General features: G+C 41.2%; 1 protein-coding gene across 3 annotated transcripts in view; it reads right to left on the bottom strand.

Annotated features, from left to right (window-relative positions):
• SLC7A11 (solute carrier family 7 member 11) overlaps window positions 1-27,758 on the bottom strand; it is a 248,006-nt gene that overhangs the window by 23,309 nt on the left and 196,939 nt on the right. For all 3 annotated transcript variants that reach the window (XM_083173680.1, XM_083173663.1, XM_083173671.1), the window contains 4 exons: window positions 21,962-22,065; window positions 19,036-19,132; window positions 7,650-7,799; window positions 6,154-6,331 (listed from right to left, as the gene is read on the bottom strand). In XM_083173680.1, coding sequence (XP_083029806.1) covers window positions 6,154-6,331; window positions 7,650-7,799; window positions 19,036-19,132; window positions 21,962-22,065 — 529 coding nt within the window. The remainder of the gene's footprint in view (window positions 1-6,153; window positions 6,332-7,649; window positions 7,800-19,035; window positions 19,133-21,961; window positions 22,066-27,758) is intronic.

Below are 27,758 nucleotides of genomic sequence, written 5' to 3'. Positions count from 1 at the left end.
GCGTGACATAATTTGGCCACTATATGGAGCGTAAAATTATCACCTGCTCTGGAAAGGTCTCTAAGTTTTGGGACAGGGGTCAGAAGCAGTGGGACAGGGGTCCCTGTAATATGTTGCTACAATGTGAGGTGCTTTTACCAAGTATTGTTAAAACAGTGGGGGAAAAAATAATATATAACATTTTGAAAATAATTATATAATTAATCATTGCCTCTTTATTGTTTGCCATTTAAGGCATTAATATTTATTTGAGTTACAAAATACATTCTATTCAAACCGCCGGCACGCCACAACTTTCCGTCTCGGTGCGCCGTTTGCCAAGATGGCTACAGGTGAGTGTACAGAAGAAAAGATTTATACAGGTATAACTGCTCCAAACCTGGCTGCTGCAACGTGTACACCCCTGAGTGTCTCATCCCATTGCCACGAATGTGGCGCATGAGCGTCTCAAACACATGCGCACCCCATTCTTGGTGAACTCGCGTGCTGAGACGGAAAGCTGTGTTTCGAGCCGGTGGGTTGTATGATCACAACTCCATCTGTGGGTGGTGACTATTGCCAAACAAATAAATGAAAATTAAATTAGTTGAAATATATGGCAAAGGGGTTGAATAAATAGAAGTCACTGTGTGTGTGCACGAGTGTGTGTACAGGGCCGGTGACAGGGGGGTCAAAGGGGACACCTGTACCAAGCCCCAACCTTGTGAGGAGACCCAAGTTTCTGAGGGGCTCAGGTGCTATAAACATGGATGCGGTAGTGCAGCACCAAGCAATGTTTTATAAAAGGTGCTGGCTAGCCAGCCACCTGCCCCCCTGCCTCAAGATTTCTGTTGCTGGCCGTGTGTGTGTGTGTGTGTGTGTGCATACGCGCGCATGTGTGTATATGTTGTATATACATATATTGTATATACTATAGACTATGCTATGTCTTGCAGCAAAATAATTGAGTTAAAAAATTCCAGGCAATACTTATTTGCTTTCTAATGTCATGGCACACCCTTATCTCCAAGCAGTATCTAGACAGCAGTGTCTGGAGCAGGTTTCATCCACTGAGCTGATACAGGAACTTTGTGTTTTTAACTAAAATATCCCAAAGCTGCTAATCTGCACTGAGGGGTGTCTTTACTAAAGGCCAATTTAGATCAATTTTCATCAATTAAAAATTCATTAAAATTGACCTTCAGTAAATACTCCCCTTAGACAATAGCTGCTAACCAGCAAATAGCTTTTATCTGACTAGAACAAGTTAGAAGAAGAATGCTGATGTGCTTTTGGTTGCTGTGGATTTGCTACAGGTTTGCACCATAGACCAATGTTTGTAAATAACCTTTAGTATATGAATCAAGGCTTTTCCTGATGGAAAAATATTGTTGCAGTTATGTACAGACCTTCAACCTACAGTATAGTGCCAAGATATCCTGGATAGTTAATTATTTAAGCTCTAGAACATACAGTTTGTACAGATAAGCAAATCTAAATGATTTCTAAATTCAGGTTTTTCTATTTGCAGAAATCAAGTTTTTTACTGCTGCTGTTTTTTTCCAGTAAAGCTGTATAATGTAATGTTATTTTTTACAAAAAAAAAAAAAAATTCTTGCAAAATTTTGTTAAAGAAATAAATACATTTTTAAAACATGTTCTAAAATTTCACAAACTGATTTTACTAGTTATATTTTAACTATAATACTAGTTATAAAAAGTAGAAACTATACTACTGTATAATACTAGTTATAGCAAATATAATATATTATAACTATAATAAAAGTTATGGATATTAGAAACTATAATGTACTATGACTATTAAAGTAGTTATAGAAAGTAGAAATTATTATATACTATAACTACTGTACAGTATACTAGTTATAGAAAGTAGAAATTATAATATACTATAAATACTGTACAGTATAATACTAGTTATGTAAACTAGAAAGTATGATATACATATAACTATAACACAGTTATAGAAAGTAGAACCTATAATATACTATTACTACAGATGGAGCAGGGCTTGTTATTGCTGGCGGAGCGCCAGGACCGTGTCCCTGGCGATCCGCCAGCAATCTGGCGCTCTGGCTGAATGAGACGCTCGTGCGTCTCCCACGCACGAGCGTCTCAATAGCCGGGCGGCGAGGCGGCGCGGCGGGTGCAGTCCTGCCCGTCTCCAGCTTCAGGGAGACGGGCAGGGCTGCGGGGGGCTGCGGGGGGGCGGTGTGGACCGGCGGGGACCCGGGGAAGCCGGCGGGGACCCGGGCAAAAGCTCCGTCGGAACGGGACGCGCGTGCACCTCGTGCACGCGCGTCCCCTTCCGACATACAGATGGCGCGGGGCGGGGGATGGCGGGTGGCGAGTCCTCCGCCATCCCCAGCAAAGACAAGCCCTGCGCTATCTGTACTATATAATAGTTATAGAAATATAATATACTATAACTATAATACAAGTTATAGAAGCTACGAACTATAATATACTAAAACTATAAATACTGGTTCCACTATTTGTCATACTGTACAAAAGACAAGTTATAGAGGGGTATTCAATCCCCCACCGCTATTTCCAACAAGAGAAATAGGGGCAGGTGCCTATTCAATGTTAAACACCCACAAGAAAAAAAGAAGTATTTCTGTGGGTGCACTGAGGACCAAAAAATATATTCTTAAAAATTAACCTTTAATGTTTATCTTCTAAAAAATGTACACATTCTATCTTTTAATATTTCACCACAACAAGGATATCAGGTCTCTTGTATATGAGACTTTTTTAGAAGATAAACATTAAAGGTTAATTTTTAAGAATATATTTTTTGGTCCTCAGTGCACCCACAGAAATACTTCTTTTTTTCTTGTGGGTGTTTATGTCTATATCAAAGTATTGGGTAGCACCCCTCAGACCTAGTTTGGGTAAAATATTGGTTTTCACCCCATTGAGGAAATTTTCTGAGGGTAGAGGACTGTCTACCAATAGACTGGTGCGGGAATTTCTCTCTCTGCCTATTCAATGTTGTCTTTCTCATCAGCATTTAAGAGGAATCTAAGCAGAATGGACCCTTTATAAGCTGTTGGGCCTGTTTTGCCCAGAATGCCTGTGGATTGTCAAGATCATGGCCATATCGCGACAATCCATGGCCGTTTCTGCGGACACGTCCCCTTTTCCTTGTTTGGCAGGTGGGACATTGAAACCCTGCTACCAAATAACAAACGAGCGGGCCGAGAACAGGCCAGGGTCACGACTGTTGGGACGTCCCGACAGTCATGACTCGGGATTGAATACCCCCCCAGTGGCGTAACTATAGCACTGCAGCCCCCGCGGTCACGGGGGGTGCTGTGCATATGGGGGCGCCGGGGGGGGCTGCGGTGCTATAGTAATCCCCCCGCCCCCCCATCCCCCGCATGCTTACCTGTCCGCGCGTCCCGGCTCCCCTCCTGGCTTCAATCAATGCTATGGAGACGGACCATGATAAAATGGCCGCCCCATAAAACAGACTGTTCTCTGAAACTGTCTGTGGTATGTGGGCGGCCATTTTATCGTGGTCTGTCTGCATAGAATTTATTGAAGCCAGGAGGGGAGCCGGGACGCGCGGACAGGTAAGCATGCGGCAACGGGGAGAGGGGGCATAGGGGGGACGGACGGACGGGGATGGGGGGGGCGCCCCCCATTAACGGCAGGGGGGGCGCCCCAAACAAAGCTACGCGGCTGCCCCCCCCTAAAACTTGCTAGGTATTGTACAAGGTAACTGTATACTGTAATCTTCAAAACACACACCCAGATATGGCTACACTTGCTTACTATCCCAGAACATCAGAGAGACTCACACATTTTGGGGAGATCTCCAAGTATCCATTGGGGAAGAAGGCATTATGGGGGGTTTATTATTGGGGTAGATTGTGACATTGCTGCTCTGCTCCCCTTCCCCTGCACATTACAACACTACACAACAATAAGCAGGGTCGTGATGATTTGATTTTGCATCTGCCACTTTACCCTCCCCTGGGAATCTCCCCTGGGGCTTCCTTCCACCTCCACTGAATATCTCCCAGGAGGCATAGTTTAAATGTAGGTAAGTATGCTATACATTGACTCATATTTAACAATAAAATATTTTCAATTACATCACGCATGGTGGGAAAAATTTGGATGTGCATTTAGAATGAATATGTTTAATATATGTTTTATGACATATATTTCCAAGCATTGCAGATCCACGACATGCATGCATGCAAAAAAAAAACGTGTTCTCCATGCCTAATAAACTATGCTCATATGCTTTATTGACCCTATTTTTGACTTACAGCTTTTGCTTATAGAATTATATATTATATATTATTTATTATAATAAAAAGCAATATCTATGCACAGGCACATTCACATGGGTATAAAGCCCTGGTTTCAATTAAGAGCCGTGATCAGTTCTGTTTTATATGTACTATAAAGAAGAAGAAAACTGCAGTCTGCCCCACCCTAGGGAGAGAATGAGTTAATTTATAACTTACTGAATTGTAAATTAGTTTACATGTCTTAGACAACTGATCAACTCATTAAGGATTATTGCATCTACCGTACTGAGTGCTTTGCATTGCAAATTTGGCACATTTCCCTTTAACCCTGTAATTATGGTGCTGATAACAAATGAGACCTCTTTGGTCATATGTACTGCTTCATGTATTGATTTAGGAAGATTCATGCTTATCTGAAAATGAGCCTAATCACGATGTCCAGCACAACCATTTAAATATTTCTATATTAAGCTGAAGATAAGACAGACCATTATTTACACCGTAATGTATGTTACATTGTAGTCACCAAACAATATTTTAGAAACATTAAACATTAACCTTTCTCACACGAAGGTGTCAGCAGTGTCTGACTTCAAGGGGAGATCTCCCATAATGCCCTGATACAGTAAAAATGGGTACTTATGTAGTATCTGGGCTGCCGATTTTGTGATTGTATGCCTTACCTTAAGGCATACAATCAGATGCGATGCGATTTTGCATAGGATTCAATGTTAAGAAGGTCCTGTTCATTTCCCCACTATCCAAGTGGGCATAGAGTTGATTTTATATAGCGTGGCGAGCGCAGCGAGCCACCGAGCCCCGCGAGGGGACGCATATTTCTTAAAAAGTATTCTGTGTCCCCTCGCGGGGCTCGCTACGCTCGCCACGCTTCGGGCTCGGTGGCTCGCTACGCTCGCCACAGGTTTATATCCAACTCCATGCCCACTTGGATAGTGGGGAAAGGAAAAGGACCCCTTTTTCCCATTGAATTCTATGTTAAAATGGACTCAGACCATTTTAACATTGAATCCTATGGAAAAATCTTGACCATCACATCGCATACGATTTGATGCGATGCGATGCGATCCGATCTCTAAATCGGACGCCCAGATACTACATAAGTACCTAAAAATGCTTTCTGATGGTGAATACACTATTGAATTGCATTGTACATTTGTTCCCCATGTTCCCCATATGTTAAAATTGTTCACTTTATATACTGTATACTGCTGACTGTAATATTATCCTGCAATGCCTCATAGAAATAAAAATGATAAATAATAATTGTATTGCTACACGCAAACTGTGATATCAATCAGTTCGGAAAACTATAGCGGTATAAACAACATTGGCTAAATGTAATATCCACCAATTTCCAGGGTTCCAGGACTTTTGTGCAAGTGTACATGTTTTATTAAAGCAGAAATCATTTACAAGGCTAAATCAACTTGGCTATTGCCTTGTAAATGATGCTGCTTTAATAAAACATGGGCAGACTCCACCTCCAGAACGTGGGGGCTATTACATTTAGCTGCATGTGCTTGTCCGTAGGGCAGCACGGACAGTGTAATGGTTAGCATTACTGTCTCACAGCACTGAGGTCATGGGCCTCTGCTCTTCTCCCCTCAGAATGTGCAGGACCTGATGCTTCACAAGTTCTTGCTCATAAGAGCTGTGTAGGAGCATCTGTAGTTGATGACGCATTATAGAGGAGCCTATCCCCAAATTTTTCTAGTGCCCTGAGATTAAGTGTCATGTCCCTGATCAAAATCTCAAACTATTGACATCATGTGTACATATTTATTTTTATATATATATCCAGTACTTGTCAATTAATAGGAAGTTGGAACACACATTTCCCACATCACCAGGTAGTGTACTATACCTGAAAAGTTCCTGAACCATTTTGGCTTGTTATCCCAGATGACAAAGAGATAGTAAGCAGGCACACCAGTAAGGGTAATCGCAAAGCCAATCCCAGTGTTTATTGGGTCCGAATACAATGACAGAGTGACCATAAACAGACAGGTGAAAGAAAACAAGGCTGGAATAAATATTGGCACCTGTAAAAAAATATATAATAATCACATTCTATCTATATCATTTACAGTCACATACAGTATTCTACTTTTATGATTTGTTGTGCAAAACAGTTAGCATAGTGACAAATTTATTTAGGTCACAGGGGTGGCAAATTAAAATGCACCATGTCATGTAAATATGGACGCAAATATATATATCATAGTTGCCAACATTCCCATATTATGTGGGAGACTCTTGAGTTTCACAAAAGAGTATACAAGCACTCCCAGATCCATATACAGATAGAGCCATCCTCAGCTAGCCAATTAATAGGATTAAGTGAGCCAGAGCTGTCGGACTTAATCCTTTGATAATCCCCTACTGTATTGTTCTATGTATTGTATTGCAGCTGAGAACAATAGATAATAATAAACCTTTGTGAGCCATGGGTCTCCAGAGAAGGCTAGTTGAAGAAGGCTCCATCTGTACATCCTCAGTGGTTCGGTGGCTTAGTGAGAATTGCAGTCAATAGCATCAATTGTAACCCTGCTCTGCAGCCTGATACCACAAATCTTGATGGGTGACAGAAAGTGCAATTCACCCTGTATGCCATCTGTGCCTACTTTAGCAAAGTGTTAACAATGCTTTCAAATAACCTTGTCATCAATTAAATCTACCAGTTACCTATACTGTAAACTAACTGAGTACTTTGTTTATGGCCCTACAGTATCTCCGGTCGTTTACAAGAATGATAATTGTACGGATAACCAGCACTCAAAATAAACAAAATAATCTATAAGGAAGGTGGGTTTGAAGCTTAAACTATGTAAATATATTTCAGAATAATTCTAGCATAAATAAGCATAGTTTCTAGTAAAAATAACTTGGTATACTTTTGAAATATTAGCGTAGAGTATCATTATTCAAACACCAGTTTTGAACCACTGACGTACTGAAACTAAAGCTTGGATGAGAATATGCTAATATAGTAGTTTCAACCATCCTATGCGAGAACATTTTATGATCTAGCAATGGCTATAAATCATTAAAAAAATAAAATATTCATGAATAAAGGCTAGTTCTTCTTACTTATAAAAAAATATAAAGAAGTGAATCATTTGGTTTATTTTGAAATAATAGTCACATATGATACAGCAGAAACTTTATACCAACATTTCGCAAAAAACTTTTTAGGCCATTTCATATACATGGTTAGCCATATTGGAAGCTACAGTTGCACCCAGAGGAATCTCTATATTAGTTGGAGATACACAATCTCCCTCAATTGCATGTGACACTGAAAGAGGATCCGTGTGGCATATCAAGATTAATGTCAGACAGACACAGAGGTGAGTGTACCTTGAAAGGGCGATGCATCTCAGGTCGTTTGTATCGCAGATAAATGAGTCCAACAACAACCAGGCCAATAAAAAGCCATCGAGCAAAGCTAAGAAAACTCAGGAGGCTGTAGATATCCCCAGTGAATAGCATTATCATTGTTAGAGGATACTGCAAAAAGACAAGATTTGATTTTTTTTACTTGATACACTGTAGAATAAGGAAATATTGAAACATTTATTACAAAAGGAGTTTAAAATTCTTTTTACATTTTGAAATAATAAAATAACATTTCTTTTTTTCCTTTTCATTGTTATTTAAAGATTTGTACAGCATGCTTACTTATTATGTTATACTAAGTTTATGAAGAAATTATTGGTTGGCAAGGGGGATTGTCAGTAAAAAAGGATGGAACCGAATGAGCTTACATAGGGACAATCTCAAGAGAGATTTTGTGTTCGATCTTGACTATATATTCAAAATCAAATCATAATCGAATGGACATCGGATGCTTTTCAGCCTCATTCGATCCCAATGCACGTTCAGTGTAAATTGAACAATGAAATAGACTGTGCAGGCAAGACTATATAGCACAGATCTATGCTATATAGTCCAAATCAAATGAGTTTTGCTTCTCGTTCAAATCGATCCCGATTCGATCCCAATTAAATTAGGATTGAATCGCAAGCAACATTGCACCATATGTATACTGCATAAAACCTATAGCTTATATCACAACACATATTTTGTTTGTCTAATCAAGTTCATACTGAATTGATGTATATATAATATTATGGCTATATATTGGAAACCGTCTTTTGCCAAAAGGAACTTGTTTTTTCTCAATCCATGTTATTTACTAAGAAATAGAAATACATGCATAGGAGTACATTTACTTAAGCTTCTAAAAATGAAAAGGGGTGATGTTGCCATAGCAACCAATCAGATTCTACTATAATATCCTAGGATACAATGGAGAAATGAAAGAAAGACTGATTAGTTGCTATTGGCAACATCCCCTCTTTTCATTTGTAGAAGCTTTAGTAAAGTTACCCCATAGTTTCAAAGCTATGGAACTACCTCGACTCCTAAAATAAGTGTTCCTTACAGATGCCACTTTAATAAAAGGAACAATTTGTTCTAACTAACAGCATACAACAAGATATAGTAAACTCTCCAGCTGTTGTCTCCTTCATTAGTTGTATATCATGCTCCAGAAAGAGGAACGTAAAATAGGGTACTTATGTAGTATCTGGGCTGCCGATTTTTTGATTGTATGCCTTAAGTTAAGGCATACAATCAGATGCGATGCGATATCGCATCGCATCGCATCGCATCGCATGCGACCATCGGATGCGATGACCCGATTTTTCCATAGGAATCAATGTTAAAATGGACTGAGTCCATTTTAACATGGAATTCAATGGGAAAAAGGGGTCCTTTTCATACCCCTACTATCCAAGTGGGCATGGAGTTGGATATAAACCTGTGGCGAGCGTAGCGAGCCACCGAGCCCGAAGCGTGGCGAGCGAAGCGAGCCCCGCGAGGGGCCGGTATTCTGTGTCCCCTCGCGGGGCTCGCTACGCTCGCCACGCTTCGGGCTCGGTGGCTCGCTACGCTCGCCACAGGTTTATATCCAACTCCATGCCCACTTGGATAGTAGGGGTATGAAAAGGACCCCTTTTTCCCATTGAATTCCATGTTAAAATGGACTCAGTCCATTTTAACATTGATTCCTATGGAAAAATCGGGTCATCGCATCGCATCGCATCGCATCGATGGTCGCATGCGATGCGATGCGATGTGCCCGATTCGACCCGATTTAGAAATCGGCAGCCCAGATACTACATAAGTACCTAAAATAGTAATACTCGTATGTTGTATTCTATCATGCTAAATGGGTTTAATGCTTATTATACCTATGATAGTAGTAGTATAAGTCGTAGTCACAATAGTGGTAGTTTTATTGTATTTATAGTGCAGTACTATACATTTATGAAATCATGACACAAACAAATGACCTGAAAGATAAGTCTGAGAAAGTAAAATAATAAATTTGAAATCTTTTTAATTATGTAAAACTAAATAACAGAGGTTAAAAGAATTTCATTGCTAGACAGAAGTAAATTTAATGCACATAAGCAAGCATGATACTGAATATGGCAAAGATCTAAGAGTCCATTGTCAAATCTGCTCACTGCTCCTGTTGATACAATGGCCAGCAAAATATTTAGCATTTTGTTTGGTCATTGGTAAAAAAATTAATGCTGAGGTTAATGAATGGCCACAGTCTGGGCAGGCATACGGTTTTATGCTATTTGATCAATGGCAGGCAGTGATCCAGTCTATTACATTAGTCCGTCTGTGCACAGGCAGAGATAGCCTTAAAACCTGACCTTTTGTGGTCCCTGAGTAGCAGAGATGAGAAGCACTGAGCTCTAGAAATAAAACCTGTCGAGACACTACAATAACAATGAAGGATGGAAAACAATATATATCTGTACTCATGCCAACAGAGACCAGTAGCTGTTTGCTCAACTCCACACTGGAATCATGCCCATGTTAAATAAATCATTTGAACCGCCTATAAGAATCTCTACTACCGAGACCTACTGATGTCATTAAACAGACCTGTTCTGGAAGCTGTAATTAGAAATTGAAGAATCAACAGTTTCATCTACGCTGAGGGGCCAAGGTGTAAGGGTCTCCTACTGCATGGTTGTTTGAAAGTTTGGCTCGAATGTTGTCTTGGTTTTATAGAGTAAAACCAATAAAGGTACTATATAAAGCTGAAAGCAGAGTGACCATAGCACAAATCCACAAAAATGAGAATTTGTGTTGCAAAACCAAATACTGTAGTGAATGGTTATTATGCAGATGGTAAGGGAAAGAGAGCACTAAGGGTGACATTTTGTGCTTAATGCATGGTTAAATAAGGATTTGTTTTTTATTGGTACAAGGAGATCAGGTTTTTCCCATACTTTTTATGGTACACATTTTACACCTACAATATAACAATGTAACTGTATGATAGTCAGCATATGTAGGATTTCTATATGCATTTGCAATGAGGGAATGAAAATAACTTGTAATGGAGCATGCAGGCATATAAAAAAAAGTGTAAGAAAAAGTGCAAGAACCAGAGATTCACTCAATTGTAGAGCCTCAGGATTCAACAGCAATGTGGCTTCAGAGCTGGGGCTGCAGCACAGTACAAAATTCAAATATGGGAGATGCACTAACTGCCAGTGAGTCAATTTGGAATGGCAGTTGGTGCGACTCCCCTATTTGAATTTTGAACTGTGCCGTAGCCCATAAACCCCCCCCCCCCCACCCCTCCATAGCCGCCACTTATAGTTTATAAGTATTCAGTGGTTCTATCCACTGCCACTGATAGGATGGGGAGTAGATACTAATTATCTGGTCCCTGGAGGAAGGAGGGTCAATATCTGCTGAAACCCCATGCCCCCTTACCCACCAGAAACTGTAGTAGCTTCATGCTCCAGGCAGCTGCTGTGTGCTGGTTGGGCTGTGGTGGAGCAAGGAGGCTGCCACAGCAAGCAGCATCAGTTTCTTCTTCCTGTGTGTGTGGGGGGGTGATCATGGACATTGAACCCCCCTCTGGATTTGCCCCTGGATGAGGGGTACAATAGCATCCTACAAAATCTGCTTTGTGTCATTGAACATACTTGTTGCTCTTAAACATCCATTTGCATAAGGGAGAATGGTCACACCTTACACAAATGGGTCATGCCCCTGAAAAATTACCTGGGCCGGCCACAGCTCTCTACTCTCCTGGTTACATCAGGTAGGTGCTCCAGAAGACATATATTAATACATTTGTTTGTTTTTTATGTTAAAAATAAAGATACTGTAAGTATACACACAGTAGTATTTATGTTGGCATTTCTAAAATGAAAATTGGGGCAGGCACGTGTATTCTCAAGGCATAGAAATAGATACAAGTGCACATAGAATAGGTAAATACTCTCTTGGTATCTCTTTACCAGTTTACATCTAACTCAATCTGTGCTATGATCAGAGAACCATAGCATTTGATAGCAGGAAAGTATATATGGAGTCCCTATCACTTTTTTAAAAATTCTTGTGCAATTTGCAAATAAGTGAATGAACAAAAAAAGTCCATCACAATGGGTAATCCAGCATTCCGTAATGTTAGGTCTTTCTCTATACTAAGATTAATGATCAAATTTGACATGGGGAAATGAAAATCAATATGTGATTGTCTCTACTGACATCGAGCATATTATCTACCTTTGGAAGCAGTGATTGAGAATGATTGAGAAGAGTGAAAACATAACTTAAAGTTTGGACTATGATTAGGTTTAATAACAAAATGATCTCATGAAATTCAGCATATCTGTACAAAACTTACAGAGATCTGTAGTTTAGATCTCTGCATCTTTATATAAAGGGATGTGTCCTCATACATAAAGTATAACACAGTATGATGAGATACCTGTACACTGTAAAATTTGCCAGACTTGTATATTGTGTGCGACTGAGTCTTCATACTTGTATTTAAAAAATGATGTATTGGATGCATAGTAGCACTTTGTACACAGGTTCAGTCGACAGGGACACCGTATAAGTGTACCATGTCCCTTTTCCGTGTTCTTTTGTAGACCTTCACCACGTTGATCTAATGCTTCTGTTGACCTAATGACCATGATGACATAATGCATGTTGACCTATTTCATGTGTTGATCTTGATCGACCTCATGACTGTTGACCTAATGCTTGTACACCTAGTGACGGCATCCCCCAGTGCATTTCCTTGCCCAGGTCCTACAATGATGTTAAGATAGCCCTGAATAAAAGTACAATATAAAACCCATTTGGAAAACTGTACGAGGGGTATGCAATACGTTTTTGGATGTGCAGTGCACAGAAAGTGTTAGCCCAATCAAACTGTTTGGTTGTGAACTATAACTGAAGCCATTTCCAGGTGCAATCCAAGAACTTGAACTCATGGTGCCCTTCTCCTTCATGAAATGCTCTCAAATCTGTTGTGGTCCAGGAACCGTGGTTTCTGATTGGCTACTGTTTTGAGAGCTACATTTGTCATGTGAAAGGCGTTGATTTAAATTGATGGTGGTGGTGGCGGGGTTTTTTAATCAGTGCTGGAAGTGCCTGTATGCCATATCTGTGTATACTGGCCCACTTTGTGAATTGCCCTTATCACATGATCACTTTAGTTACATTTTAGGATATATTATTGTGGCTAAAAGGACCACAGCTATGTCTAGTGCTTGGATCTTCACTTTTTTCTGTATATAATATTATTGCCGACTATAAAAAAAAACAGACTGTACAAAAAGACACTTCTACAATTATGTATCTTTTTTTAACTTGTACAAACTAAAGCATGCTGCGATGTATGTACTACAGTAACTGTACCAAGCACTCAGTAGGTAAGCTGGTTTTACATTACCTCTGTACCCTATGTTTCAAGCAGAATTCTGATAAGACCCATTATGGATCGGGTTATTTAATAAAAGCATTCATCTAAATTATTAGAAATGGAAAACGTCATTACCATCTGTACCCATGGGCTGGGAGAAGAAAACTGAGGTTATTTTAATATATTGTTTTTATCACATTACAGCTGCTGCACATATTTGCGGCCAGTAACAAGCTTCTATTTTTCTTACCTATTTCTCCGAGAGCTCAAGGTCAAAACAATATCTGTTTAGAGAACTCATGCTGTCACTTTGCTAGCAGTCTTAAAACCACAGAAAATGTTTAATCCACAGACTTTCTAATTTCAAGGTAGACTTATGGGTAAAATATGTGTATGCTACACACTCAATAGGCTTAGCTTGTCTCCTGATAGCATGTACTTCAGATTCTTATTAATCCATCCTCAAGCAATGCATGAATTATTTTTATATATAAAACAGGCTATTAACTGGTTACCTGATTGTCATTCTGACTTTCTCTAGCGCTCGGGTACTTATGACACTCTCTATATTTTAACATTCAGAACAAGTATGAATAAATTGTCATCTTGACGCATTAAAACTCACACCATAACATATGAAACGTTATGTAAAATGATTCTTACCAGCTATGTCATCATATTCAATTTATTTGCATAGCGTGATTCATTAGCAAACTATAGGGGCATGTGCGGTTTCTATAAATCTAGTAGAATGACAGATTGGGGAACTGGGAAGCAGTGGCGTAACAATAGCGCTGCAGACCCCACAATGGCGGCGAGGCGCTAGCTAAGTGTGAGTGCTGGGGGTCTGCGGGGGCTATTGTTATGCTTCCGCCAGCCGCCGAATCTGCTGTGGCCGGGAGTTGGGACCTGCAGATTAACTAAAGTGGTATAGAGTGGGTGGAGTAAGCGCTGCCCTGCTTGTGTTGAATGTGGGGATTTACTAGCTTGTGTCCCAGCACTCCTCCTGGCTGACTCCTTATGAAAATTGTCCCTCACAAAATGGCCACCCCCATTTACAGCAGACAGTTTTTGAGGATGCTAGAGGAGGCAGCGGCCTCCTCTAGCATCCTTAGAAACGGTCTGCTGTTAGGGGGAGGCCATTTTGTGAGGGAAATTTTTCATAAGGTGCCAGGAGGAGCGCGGGACGCAGACTAGCAGATCTACGTGTCCCGGCCAGAGACCAGTCCCGGAGGGGTAAGGCAGGGTGGAGTCTTTAACTGGGGGCGCAGAAATTTTCAGGCCGGGGGCACAAAATTTGTTGTTACGCCACTGCTGGGAAGTTTGGACAGTGCCTTTTGGGCTGCTTTCCCTGCCATCCGCTCCCGTGGAGCCGGATGCAGAGGTGCCTCTATCAGAGCTCAACTCCGACTGGACAGTGTTTATAGCTTCTGCGAATGTCCAGGGTCTCACTGCAGGGGCACATTAAAGGCAGTGCAGCTGGTCTACTGACACTCTGACATTGCTTTACAGTAGCTGATCCATGGAGGTCAGTGGTAGTTTTCTCAATATGCACATCAGACTGACAGTTCCTGCTAGGGGCACAACATGCTTTCTTGCATGATAGCCCTGGTAGGCTGATGGCCAGATGAGGCCAAGTGATTCTTTTTTGTTCTGGTTTTGTCATTACTACTTACAATATAAAAATGTAAGTGCTCAGGAAGAAGGGGGCAATGGTCAGTAAATTTTTTGGGTGAAGTTGGTGCTGCCTTGGCAGATAGGAGGCTCATTCATGAAGGGGACAGTGACATGATGGGGCAACTGATAATATTGTGACAAGGTTTGTCTTGACCCCTAAATTCACCTCTGCCAGGGGTATCACCAGACTCAGCGTGGGCTATGTGTATTTGCAGTCCTCGTCATGGTTCTCACCTTGCACGAGATGCAGAAAAGTTTTAAAAGTGCCCAAACCTCTACAAATGCATTATTTGGAGGTTTGGCCACATTCCGCATATGCACCAAGCCCGGAATGTGACACATTCTGGGACATGGATGTGGTGGGCAATATACAGGTAAACACCCTTCCTAAGAGCAGCTTGCTTGATATAGTGTTACATCAAATCTGGGCAACTGGCAACACCCCCAACTACCCAATTACTGTACCCAGAGATCATGTTATCTGGATTTCCTTTCTGTGACCTATGAAATCACTTTCCAGTATACATAGGAAATGTTCTGTATCCACTTCATTGGTTTCAACGGTATGCGGTCAAAATGTCTAACAGTGAAACGGTTGATAGTCCATAGGTTGAACACTATTGGTCGTCAAAAAGTCGACACTGCAAAAAGGTCATCATGTTCTACACAATCAAAAGGTCGATATAGAAAAAAATCGACATGAGTTTTTATATGATTGTTTTTTTTTTTAAACTGACTTGTTCATACTTTACCATCCCAGTGGGCATAGAGGGAGAATATAATAGTTCGCCAAGTGCAGCAAGCCATACGAGGGGACACGGTACACTTATACAGTATCCATATTGACCTATGTTGACAAAGATGCCCAAAAAAGTGAAAACCCCCATGTCGACCTTTTTCCATGCTGACCTTTTCTATGTCGACCTTTTTAACATGTCTACCTAATGCATGTCGAACTTTGGCAGTGTAAACCTTTTGCCTGTTGACTAATAGTGGTAAACCTAATGACTAATAACCTAGATAGTGTCAACCATTCGACCCATACCTAGTTTTATCACGTGAGCCAAGTGTATAGAAGCAAAAATAATAATTGTCATCTCTATAATGGTTTTTATGGTTGTGACAGACATACAATACATACTGTACATCACGGGTGTCAAACACAAGGCCCGCGGGCCAAATCCGGCCCGCCAGACCTCGTCATGTGGCCCGCGCGTGGAGATAGCACGCAGTGTGTCCCAGCTCCTGCCTAGGCCACCTCCTCTCACCCACCCCACCGCGACCACCTTACCTGTTCCTCCACTGTCGGCGGCCATGTTTCTGTAGGCACATATGTATGCGGCTACAGAAACATGGCCGCCGGCCTCCACGGCTACGTGGAGGAGGGCCTGGCCGCCTGTTCCCTCTGATGCCCGGCAGTGACAGACACTGGGTGGGGACGTCATGACGATGACGCCGCCCGCCCATGCGTCTGTAGAGAAGTAGGAGCAGGCAGGGAAGCTGGACCGGGAGTCGGGGACAGTGTGGCCGAAGCAAGCAGTGAAGAAAAGCTAAAAGAAGCAGCAGCAGCTGCAGGACAGACGGAGAAACAGTAAGTGAGGATGAGGATCACACTCACAATAAAAAAAAAATATATATCTGCTGTTTCCTGAGGTGTCCCCGTGTATAATAATAATAATGCCATGACACCACAGGCTGCTCCTCCTGTATAATCATTTATGTGTCATGGCATTACTTTTATTATATTATACAGGGGAAGCAGTCTGTGGTGTCATGGCATTATTATTATACAGGGGGAGCAGTCTGTGGTGTCATGGCATTCATTTTATATTATACAGGGGGAGCAGCCTGTGGTGTCACGGCATTATAATTATACAGGGGGACCTACAGATACAACCGGCCCTTTGAGGGTGACCAAACTGCTGATGCGGCCCCCGATGAATTTGAGTTTGACACCCCTGCTGTACATCATGTCTATCTTACTCTATATTTCTAAGAAATAATAGATTTATCAGTTTACATTGCATGGAACCATAAGATGCACATACTGTACAATGTACAGTACATATTAGAAGTAAGAATCAAACACATTATTTGTTACATAATACCAATTTAATATATTTTCCCATTATATAAAATCCCTTATATACTATGATTTTTCAGAAATGATTTATAATGTGATAATTATTGCAAAAAAAATATTTTATCTAAAAATAACTTTTGAAAATACTGTAGATTAGAAAACAAATGTATTTAATTTTGCTGGGATCAGGTATGATTTATAGTATATTTTGGCGTAGTGCTTTCATTGGTATTTGTGCTATTGTATATTTGTCAATTGTTGTTCTTACTCTGTAAAATGTATACTACAGTGTTATATTTTCCAGTTATTTCTCTATGTGTATGTTTTTATATCTGGTGGACATTGCCTGAAAAACATGCTTTTAAACAGAGAATCAATTTACCAGCTAGTCTTTTCCCATTATAAATGTGTACACTTGTTTGTGTCCTTCATTACAGTAGTGCCTCTGATGAGCCCATTGCGAATTCTCAGACGATAGAGCTTTACTTCACTTCCAATTAAGCAAATTTAGGTTTTATTAGTCATACCTCTGTTTCAAAAGACTTCATGTCTGGGAAGAAGCCTGAAATAATCAGTCCCTTTCCATCTATACAATCCCAGGGAACACACACTAATAAGAAGTGATTTACTTTCCTGCCTCCGAGAGTTAAATACCAGGAGCAGATGCACAAATCTGCCAGTGAAACTGATAACAGCGTGATGCTGCATGGCCTTCAAATGCAATAAAATAATGAAAGAAACAAAAGTAATGTTATACTAATGATTTATCATTTTCTTCCTAAGCAACCTGGACAAGTTTAGGTCTCCTGAGAAGCACGACACACTATTTAAAGGAAAATTCCATAATTATATAGAACTGATTGCACACAATCAAAATTAGATTATTTAAACCACATTTGCATCTGCTATAGAGGTGCATTTCCATTACAGAGTACAGATCCAAACCAGTTGGATGCTGAAAAGAAAAAAAAATATATGTTTAACTCTTGTATAAGAGGAGTATAAGTGCTGAATGGTCCATAGCATACATTTGATCCATCTTTTTCATATGGACAAATGACTAGAAAATGTGGAACATGCATCCTAATAATTGGCTAATAATAATTGGCTACAGAGCTTGTTTGGCCTAGCCATTGTATTTTTGTAGGGATCAATATTTGGGATGGTAACGGGATCCCATCGCTTGGGATGCTGGTGGTCAGAAGGCCGACAGCTGCATCATGATTCTCATGATCGCGACACCTAATAATAATAATAATAATAATAATAATCTCTTTATTGTCATCAAATGTCCACATGGAATATGAAAAATTAACGAAATTCCACTGTAAACAGCAGCATAGACAGAAACAAAATACAGTAAATAAGACAACATCAGGATATAGAACTGTCCCCTCTAGTACCTAAATCTAACCTACCCCCCTGTAGCCTAACCCTAACTGTACCCTGTTAGTGCCTAACCTTATACCTTATACTCCTTAGTGCCTAACTCTCCCCTCTGGTGCATAACCCTAATTTCTTAGTGCCTAACCCTAGCACTTCACCACATAGCCTAAACATAACCTTCCCCCATCCCCTGTAGAGTGTAACCCTCATTCTGGTGCCTAAACCTTACCTGCAGCTTAAAACTAACTGTACCCCCTAGTGCAGGGCTGGGCAACACCGGCCCTCCAGATGTTGATGAACTACACATCCCAGTATGCCTTGCATCAGTTTCAGCATGGCCACATAGCAAAACTAATGCAAAGCATCCTGGGATGTGTAGTTCATTAACATCTGGAGGGCCGGTGTTGCCCAGCCCTGCCCTATTGCCTAACCCTGCCTTATTAGTGCTTTACCATAACTCCCCCCAACCTCTGCAGCCTAACCTTAGCTCTCCCTGGCATACTCAGGATGCCAACACTCGGGATTCCAGCATTGTGAGCAATGTCGGGGTCCCGGCACTGGTCTTCTGACTGGTGTCGGAATTCCATCATTGGAGTTCCAACTGCCTGGATCCGACTATAGTGTAAGAAGTGGAACATGATAATAAAGTGTTGTATGATCACCGAACAATTTACGGACATTTGTGTGAAGCATTATGAGCATATGTGTAAACATTATGATACAGTAGCTTCAAGAAAGATGGATATTATAAATATAGCATGAGATGAAAGAAGAAATAGTAAATTTTATTTCAATATACTGTAAAATATTCATGTTAAAGATGTTATTTAGCTTACCAAAATAATAACCGCTGGTAAAGGAGTATGCTTGTGTACATGAATCATAGAAAGGATCTCTGGAAGGTGGCCCTCTCGGGATGCTACGTAGAACATCCTGATGGAATAAATATTGAATAACATATTTATTTAATTCTGTTTCCCTAATTGTGCACATACTTTACAAACAATGACAATAGTTTTTAATAATTTTATCTGTTATAATAAAAATGTATACTACAGTATGTCATTGGTTTTATATTACTAAAACAGTTTTATGTAACATAAAGATGGACTAATGGCTCCCCTTGCCACACACCTGTAACTGCATCAGCTCCTGTTATTTTTCAAATGCAGTCTGTGAAATTAAAGTATCTGATTGGTTGATACTTTATATCTTTCCACTTAATCTTTCTTTGGGCCAGATGTATTAAGCCATAAAAAGTGATAAAATGTAGAGTGATAAACCACCAACCAATCAGCTCCTCCCCAAGGCTGGACTGCCCATCTGGCCCTTCTGGCAAATGCTAGAAGGGCCGATGGCCAGGTGGGCCGAATTTGTCCTGTGCAAGCGGCCATCATACCTGCGGGCACTGTGAGGACACTTCCACCCTGCCTGCAGTCCACGCCGGCCACAAGCAGCGCGCACTGTTGTGCGTCCTCACGCTCACCCCCCGTCGCCAACCTCCCCTCCCTCTCCCTCCAACAAGCAGTACTAGGCGTATCATCCATCCAGCACTCAGCACACTGCAGAGCGGTACAGCACGGACGGCACCCGGTGACATCACTTTGCGCCTCCTGGTTTGCCGGTCCTTACGCTGCACGCCCCACTGTGCACTGAATCACCGGCTTCTGGGTCACTGTTCACAGCCTCCGGGGCTCCGGAGCTGTTCAGATCAGTGACACCAGCAACTACTTAACAGCTGATTGACTGCCCTGCACAGGCCCGCAGTCACAGAGGACTCACACCCTAGTACCCCTGTCATCAATACAGGTGGGAACGGCATCGAGGGACCGACTAAGCGACGAGGGACCTGTTTGTTGGTGGTGACTTTGCAGAACACACCAACCTGAGGAAACCCCTAGGGGTTTGTGTACTGCAGAGAGACGGGACGCCAGCTCTCTGCACCACATTCCCCTTGTCCCCCACATCACTACCCTCCTGTGCCCCAGAGACTGCTTCCCTCATATACCCCAGACCCTGTATCACACTCCAGCAATTATACTTTCAGCTACAATTTTATTACTTTAAGTTGTGCATAACAATAAATACGTTTAACTGCACTATAATATCCATTGCCTGGACCATATATCTTATTTTATTGGTTATTGGTATTATAATACAGGGGGAGCAGCCTGTGGGGTCCAGATTGTGCTATATTCTATAATGAACATTACGATGTGTTCCATAATGTTTAATGCCTCCTTTTTCTGATGCCACGCCTCCTTTCCATGAGACCATGCCCCCTTTTCACCGCATGGCAAGGGTCCCGCCTACTGCTGGTGGGCCTGTGTGCTCAAAAATGCCAGGGCCGATTTCTGGTCCCAGTCCGGCCCTGCTCCTCCCAGTCATTTTTAAAACACAGCCTGCGGCATGGCAGGTAGGAGCTGATTGGCGCTTCTGGTTGGTAATATATGTACTCTGTACGCTAAGTTATTACAGTTTGAAATAAAAAAAAAAAATATATATATATATATATATATATATATATATATATATACATACACACATATACACACACACAGGGGGGCCAGCACTCACTACAACAAACTAACTCACCTTAGCATTAAAATAATCAATTAAATAAATATTGGGGTTTTATTTCATGAATTGATCAATGCATTTAAGCTTGCAGCCCATCGCCAAGGGACCCCATTTCACTGCAAGTCCTACACTAACAACTGGTTTTCTTAGGAACCTGGCAACTCCTTACACATCATAGCTAAAATGAACATGTGTTTTTTCCTGGGTTAAAGCTCAACTGCCAAGTACCTTATGGCTTTTAAAGGTGAGACAATCCCTAACACAGTACCTGAAGTAGTATTAAAGGGGCAGCTGTCACAGGTTTCAGCTGCCCCTTTAATACTAATTCAGGTGCTGTATAAATTGAGCCGTCTCATATAGAGTACAGTGTTGTGTTGTTTTTGTTTTTTGTGATGTGCATGTACTGTAAAGCCCCATACACACGAAGCGACGCTGGCCTGCGGGCTGAGTGACGGGCTTAAGCACGCACACTCCCGCGATGAACATCATGATGTGTGCAGAGCGGGGCTTTGCCTATTGTTCACAGGCAAAGCCCCACAATGTAGCAGGATAGACAGTGCAAGCACTGTCTTTCCCTGTGGGTGATGGTGATGTGTGTGACCGTGCATCGCCATCGTCGAGGGCATTACACACAGAGCGACCAGTGTTCCATTTCTAAGCGATCTAGTCAGATCACTTAAAAAATTGGGTGAAAATCGCCCCTTGTGTATGCCACTTAACAATGCTTTCATTGCAATATGGTTGTTTGGCACAGAACAATAAAACAATGAAGTTTAGCCAAGTACGTTCATTCATTATTGATCCTATAAATTAATCTATACTGAAATTGCTTGATGACTGCATCAAAGCATGTGTAGCCGATAAAAAATCTAAAATGTTAAAGCATCGCTACTCTACATAATAAAAAAAAGGTTTTTTTTGGGGGTTGATTGACTAGAGAAATACACATTGACTAGAGAAATACACATCTCTAAGAGATTTCTATCAGGTTTTTGATGAATATTGTCAGCACTATCAAGTGATTGATCGATTACAGAGAATATAAATGAAAAAGGATTGAAAGTCAAAACTTCATAGATTTTCTTTCCTCTAAAATAACATAAAATTGGTAAGTGTAGAGAAAAAGCCAGCAGTAGTCCAATGTTATTATTATTATTATGGCTGTTATCGATATTATCTCACCTTGACACAGCGAAAACACCACCATTCATGGAGCCAAAGCATGACAAAGCAACAAATATAGGAACTGCCAGTGAGAAGCTTCCCAGAAGACGTTCTGCATATGTCTGAAAATAAGATTTTGGTTAGAAAGTATTTTTCCATTTTATTTCTAACTAATGGTAGAAGTATAAACAACAACTTTCCACATACTTTATGCTACATACCATCTTAGGGTTCAATGCACGAAGGGTGCAAGCTACCATTGCTGCTTGGGGTGGGATGCAGTGGTGGTAGGAGCCCATATATGGAATTTTGGCCAGCCACCACCTTCGTTTGCTTAAACCTTAAAGAATGCATGGTCTGGGCTCGTTAATAAATATATTTAGTAAATACTGCTGTGACACATGCATGATAATGAAACCTATAAACAGAAATGCACTGTAGAGTATAGCATTGTCCTCTACAGTATAAGGTAACATATGAAAAATACAAGTACACAGTGTGGAACCTGATTCCTAGAGGAAAGGTTGAGGTTCCCAGGCAGTGAGGCCCACTGGGGGTATTCCCTGTTCCCCTTTGGCTAGTTCAAGCCTGAGCCTGATTGGACTGACCATGGTACTTTTTTGCATTTATCCTAAAAATATCTAAATGTGTTTCGTAAACACTTTACTTACTTAAATGTTTGCAAAGTTCTTAAACTCAATTGGTGAAACTGCAGAATTTTATGCCATAGACCCCAAAAGTGCAAGAAAACAGAACTGCAACTGCTTCTTCGCTTGTCAATTACAACCGAGAATACTCACATTGCATTATGTAGCACTGTGCTTGTTTTCATAAACTGTATTGAGTCAGAAACTACCACCATGCCTATATCCACCAGCTGAGGCTAGCACTATACCCTATATCTACAAATTGCTTGCAGGCAGGGGCTAGTACAGTGCCTTGTATCCACCAACTGACTGGATCCAGGGGCTATCACCAGGCCACCATCAGGGTTTGTGTGTGTATATGGGGGGAGGGATTGGCAGAACTTGGGTCCAAGGCCTGGAAAGAAAAAAGGGGCCTGCTGCTGAACAAAGGTATGGTATGCATGCTGCTCACTCCCTGGCACAGCATTGACGAGATCAGCACAATTTCACCAAAACAACAAGATGGCACCGCTGCCGGCATTGCTCACAATGGTGGGTCCAGGGGATGTGATAGGGAAGATGTCCCCCTGTAATAAGCATCCACTGGTGTACTGTTGGAATTAGCACACTGCAACAGAGCCTGCTGCAATAAAGGACCTGCTGATGATGACCTGAGCATTGCACCATAATTTTCTCAGCCAGATCTGCAATAGATATGCTATTGATATATCTGGATCCCTTTCTCCATGTCCTTGGCTTGGCTTTTCCTCCCGCAATCTCTGTCCCAGTTCTAAGGTCTCTCTGACACTCTCTTTTTCTCTGCCCCAGGTTCCTCTCTCTCGCTTCTGTCCCAGGTATCTCTCTCTCTCTGGCCCAGGTCTTAATTATCTCTGACTCTCCCTGCCCCAGGTCTCTCTCTCTTGCTCTCTCTGCCACAGGTATCTCCCTCTCGCTATCTCTCTGTGCACAACTGACTTTAGCCAGCGGCTAGTGCTGTACATGTATTCCACCAATTGATTTTTTCCAAGGGCTATCATTGTACCTTGAATCCACTAACTGCCTGCAGCCAGGGGCTAGCACTGTGCCTTGTATCCACAAATTTCTGTCAGACAGGGGCTACCACTATTTCTAGTATCCAATTGCTGTCAGACAGGGACTAGCACTGTACCTTGTATCCACCAACTAATTGGATCCAGGGGCTAGTACTGTACCTTGTATCCACCAACTAACTAGATCCAGGAGCTAGCACAGTACCTATCCACCAACTGCTGGCAGCCAGGGGTTTTACTGTACCTCTATCAACCAAGTGACTGGATCCCGGGGATAACACTGTACCTACCCCAACTGCCTAGAGAGAAAAGCTAGAACCTGTATCCATCAACAGCCTGGAACAAATAATAGTTTCTTGTCATTGTGCAGTATGATTTTTTTTTTTTTGTATTTTTATAAATGAAAGATGATAATATTAACGATGATAATAATAATAATAATAATAATAATAATAATAATAATAATAATAATAATAACTAAATATTGCATGGTGAAATATGCAAAATAGTAATTCCATTTAAATATTATTTTGTGGAACAGTTTTGAATATATTTTTCTACATACAGAAAACTTACTGTATAACAATTTAATTGCAAAAGGAAAGAAAAAAAAAGAAAATGTTGGCATGTCAAGAAGATTTGATATGTGCCCTTTCGTATATGATGCATTGACAGTGTTGTTGTGTGGAAGAGGTTGAGACCTTATTGTGTAATTTAACAGGTTTTTCTGTATACTTATTTATATCCACTTTGTATCAGTCAGTGGTTTTATTTGCTAATTTAGCTATTGAAATAATGTAGCTTTTGATATAGCACTCTATTTAACAATAAATAGCCCTACTTTAGATATATGATTAAATAATTGACACATTTCAACTGAATGAAATGTTTCCAATTGATAAACATGTTTAATTTTATTTGTTTATTATTTATTTTAACAGGTTTCAGTATTTCTATATCTATAATATTGTAATGTGTAAATGAACATTGTTCACTTTTTAAAATGATATCTTTAGAACACAAAGTGATATTCATATGTATGAAAATCTATGGACACAATCTACTGTGCTAATACTGTAGGTCTGTATATACAAATATATTAGAAATAATACCATAACTTTAAGAAAAACTATATTCATAGGGAAATTAAATAATGTACGTATACAGTAATTGTGTGTACACACGGTGAGATTCCCTTGCTATTCGACTTAAGATAGGAGTGCTATACAATCTTTGCTATCTCTGTCATTTTTACATACAACTCATATGGAATGTACACATGGTGAGATTCCCTTGCTATTCGACTTAAGATTTGAGTGCTATGCAATCTTTGCTATCTCTGTACTATTTACATACAATTCATACAATCTACATTCAATTTGCACTATATAGGGCAGTATTCAATGAAAAAGTTCTCCGTGCATGGAGAGTGTTTTATTTCGCTCTCCATGCACTCTCCGTGTTCCGGAGGGCTCTCTGCCACTCCTGCTCCCTCTATTCAATGTGGCTGATGCTCTCCGCTACTCGCGGAGAGTCTTAACCCCTGCAGGGAGCAGGGAGCTTTCAGGGAGCCGGAAGCAGCCAGAGAGATTAAAGTCTCCCTGGCTGCTCCAGAGGACTGTGGAGGGGAGGGGGGCTCTCCAGGACCCAGGCTGCACCCCCCTATAGCCAGCGGGGGACCCAGTATTCACTGCACCCGTTTGTGCATAGTTACGTTCGGGTGCAGTGAATATATGAATATCTAATGAGCGGCTCGAGCGCTCCGGCCCCCTGCTGGCTGCACTGTGTAAAAAAAAAAAAAAAAAAAATAAATTTAAAAAAATATTTTTTTTTAAATTAAATATATATTCATGTACTACAAGCACATGAATAAAAATAACATGCCCCTTCACAGAAAAAAAAAACTGATTTTTTTACACCAAAATTTCTTGAAAAAACCTTTTAGTTTAAAAGTTCACATTCCAGCTCTCCATCAAAAGATGGAGAATTGCTACACGGAGAGACACGGAGAAAGTCACTTAGAAAGACGGAGAACATTTCACATTGAATAGGGTTGCTCGCTTTTGGAGAGCAAAATGCTCCGTCCAAGGCGAACAAAGCACAAGTTCTCCACAAAACACGGAGAACTTTTCTCATTGAATACTGCCCATAGTCATTGCTGCCCTGTCTATCTGGGTTTCAATTTGTGCTGTCACAATCGGGAGAGCAAGGTAAAAAGAACTGTGCGATCTGCATACGATTTTGACTATATAGTCAAAATCTCATGTTAAATCTCACTGTGTGTACACTGCATAGTCTAGTCTATTATTATTAAACTGGACCCTGATTTTTAATATCATCAAGCATGAGTATGCCGAGTCCTTTATGCTCAGTACATTAGCACAGTAATTTACAAGAGCTTCTATCATGCCATGAATACTTATGCTTATTTGTATATTGTGCACACACATTATACAGAGTTTCAAAAATATTATTTATTAATTCACATCGGTCCCTGTTCCAGTGAAGCTTACAATCTATACCCATACCTCATTTCGTTAGAATCCGATTAACCTACCAGAATGTTTGTGGAATGTAGAGGAAATCAGAGCACCCGGAGAAAACACACACAAACAGAGAAAAGATACAAACTGCATATACTACATATACTACATGCAATAATGGTCTGGTGCGACTTCTAGCTGGAGTCATTTATGAGTTCAGCATCCAATCATTTTAACCATCTCCTGGGCTATTTCCCGGTGGGCCAGTCTCCCCCTGGCTGGTCTCCCTGCTGGCTGGGCCGCAGACCGCGCTATCACATTGGTTAGCGGCCGCAGCATCCCTATCCTGCCCAAACCAAAAATGGCCGTGGCCGCCCGCGGCCGTTACTGTGACTCATTTAAAGATGGCCACAGGAGGAGCTGCAGCAGCCCTCCCGGATCGTCTATTGCGGGTGATGTCGCGGCGCACCTGCAGTGCACACCAGCCTGAGCCGACTACAGGCTGCAGCATGGGAAGACAGGCAGCAGCGTGGGAAGGCTGAGCAGCGGCGGGTAGGGGAAGCAGCATGAAAATGTAAGATTCCTGGCAAGTTTTTTTTTTTGTGTTCAATTGAAATGGAGGTGTAAGGGGATCTCTTCATAAGTGTAAGTGCATAAGTTGCTGCCTGGGATGGAGTTTTGTGCCCCCCTCCCCCCATAAGTAAATATATATATATATATATATATATATATATATATATATTTTTTTAAGGGGGCACAAAACTCCATCACAGGCAATTACACTTGTGAAGAGACCCCTTTCCATGCCCCCCCCCCCCCCCCCCCCAAACAACATTAGTATTAACACAGTCCTGCACATTTAAGGTCAACGTTTACATTGATCACTAACCTCTGGTTATTTGCAGGTATAATGGTGCACTGGCTTTATATCCACACAAGCAGTAGTCATCATTTGCACTCACCCCATGCTGTGTTCAAAGAGTCTGAGACAGTCACCCGTTTCCCACCCACATGTTGCAATCTAGCTGGCATGCACTCCTTCAAAACTACTATGAGAGGGAACCATTCCGTGTGCTAGCATGGCTACTGCCCACAAACACATAAAGTGTGGTCCAGCAAGGGACACCTCAGTCTGTACACTCTGCAAATAGTAAACTGTGTTGTAGCTCAAGAGAGGGACAGGGGGCATGGGCAACAACTCATAGAGCACTGGCATATCTGTAATGGGTATCATGGTGTGTGTGGTATATGTATAATGAGCATTACGGTGTGCGGCATATGTATAATGGCATCACGGTGTGCGGCATACGTGTAATGGGCATCAGGTGTGTGGCATATGTATAATGGACATCACGGTGTGAGGCATATGTATATTGGGCATAACGGTGTGTGGTATATGTAGAATGGCAACACGGTGTGCGGCATATGTATAATGGCATCACGGTGTGTGGTATATGTAGAATGGCAACACGGTGTGCGGCATATGTATAATGGCATCACGGTGTGCGGCATATGTATAATGGCATCACGGTGTGTGGCATATGTATAATGGGCATCACGGTGTGTGGCATATGTATAATGGGCATCACTGTCTCCCCACCCTGCATCCTCCACCACTTTGTCACTCCCCTCCCTGCATTCCCTGCCACTCTGCATA

The sequence above is a fragment of the Crinia signifera genome, chromosome 1 (assembly GCF_055691185.1).
Source record: "Crinia signifera chromosome 1, ASM5569118v1, whole genome shotgun sequence".
NCBI lineage: Eukaryota > Metazoa > Chordata > Amphibia > Anura > Myobatrachidae > Crinia > Crinia signifera.
Note: the sequence above shows the minus strand (reverse complement) of the source record. Positions and strands in the feature narration are given on the sequence as shown.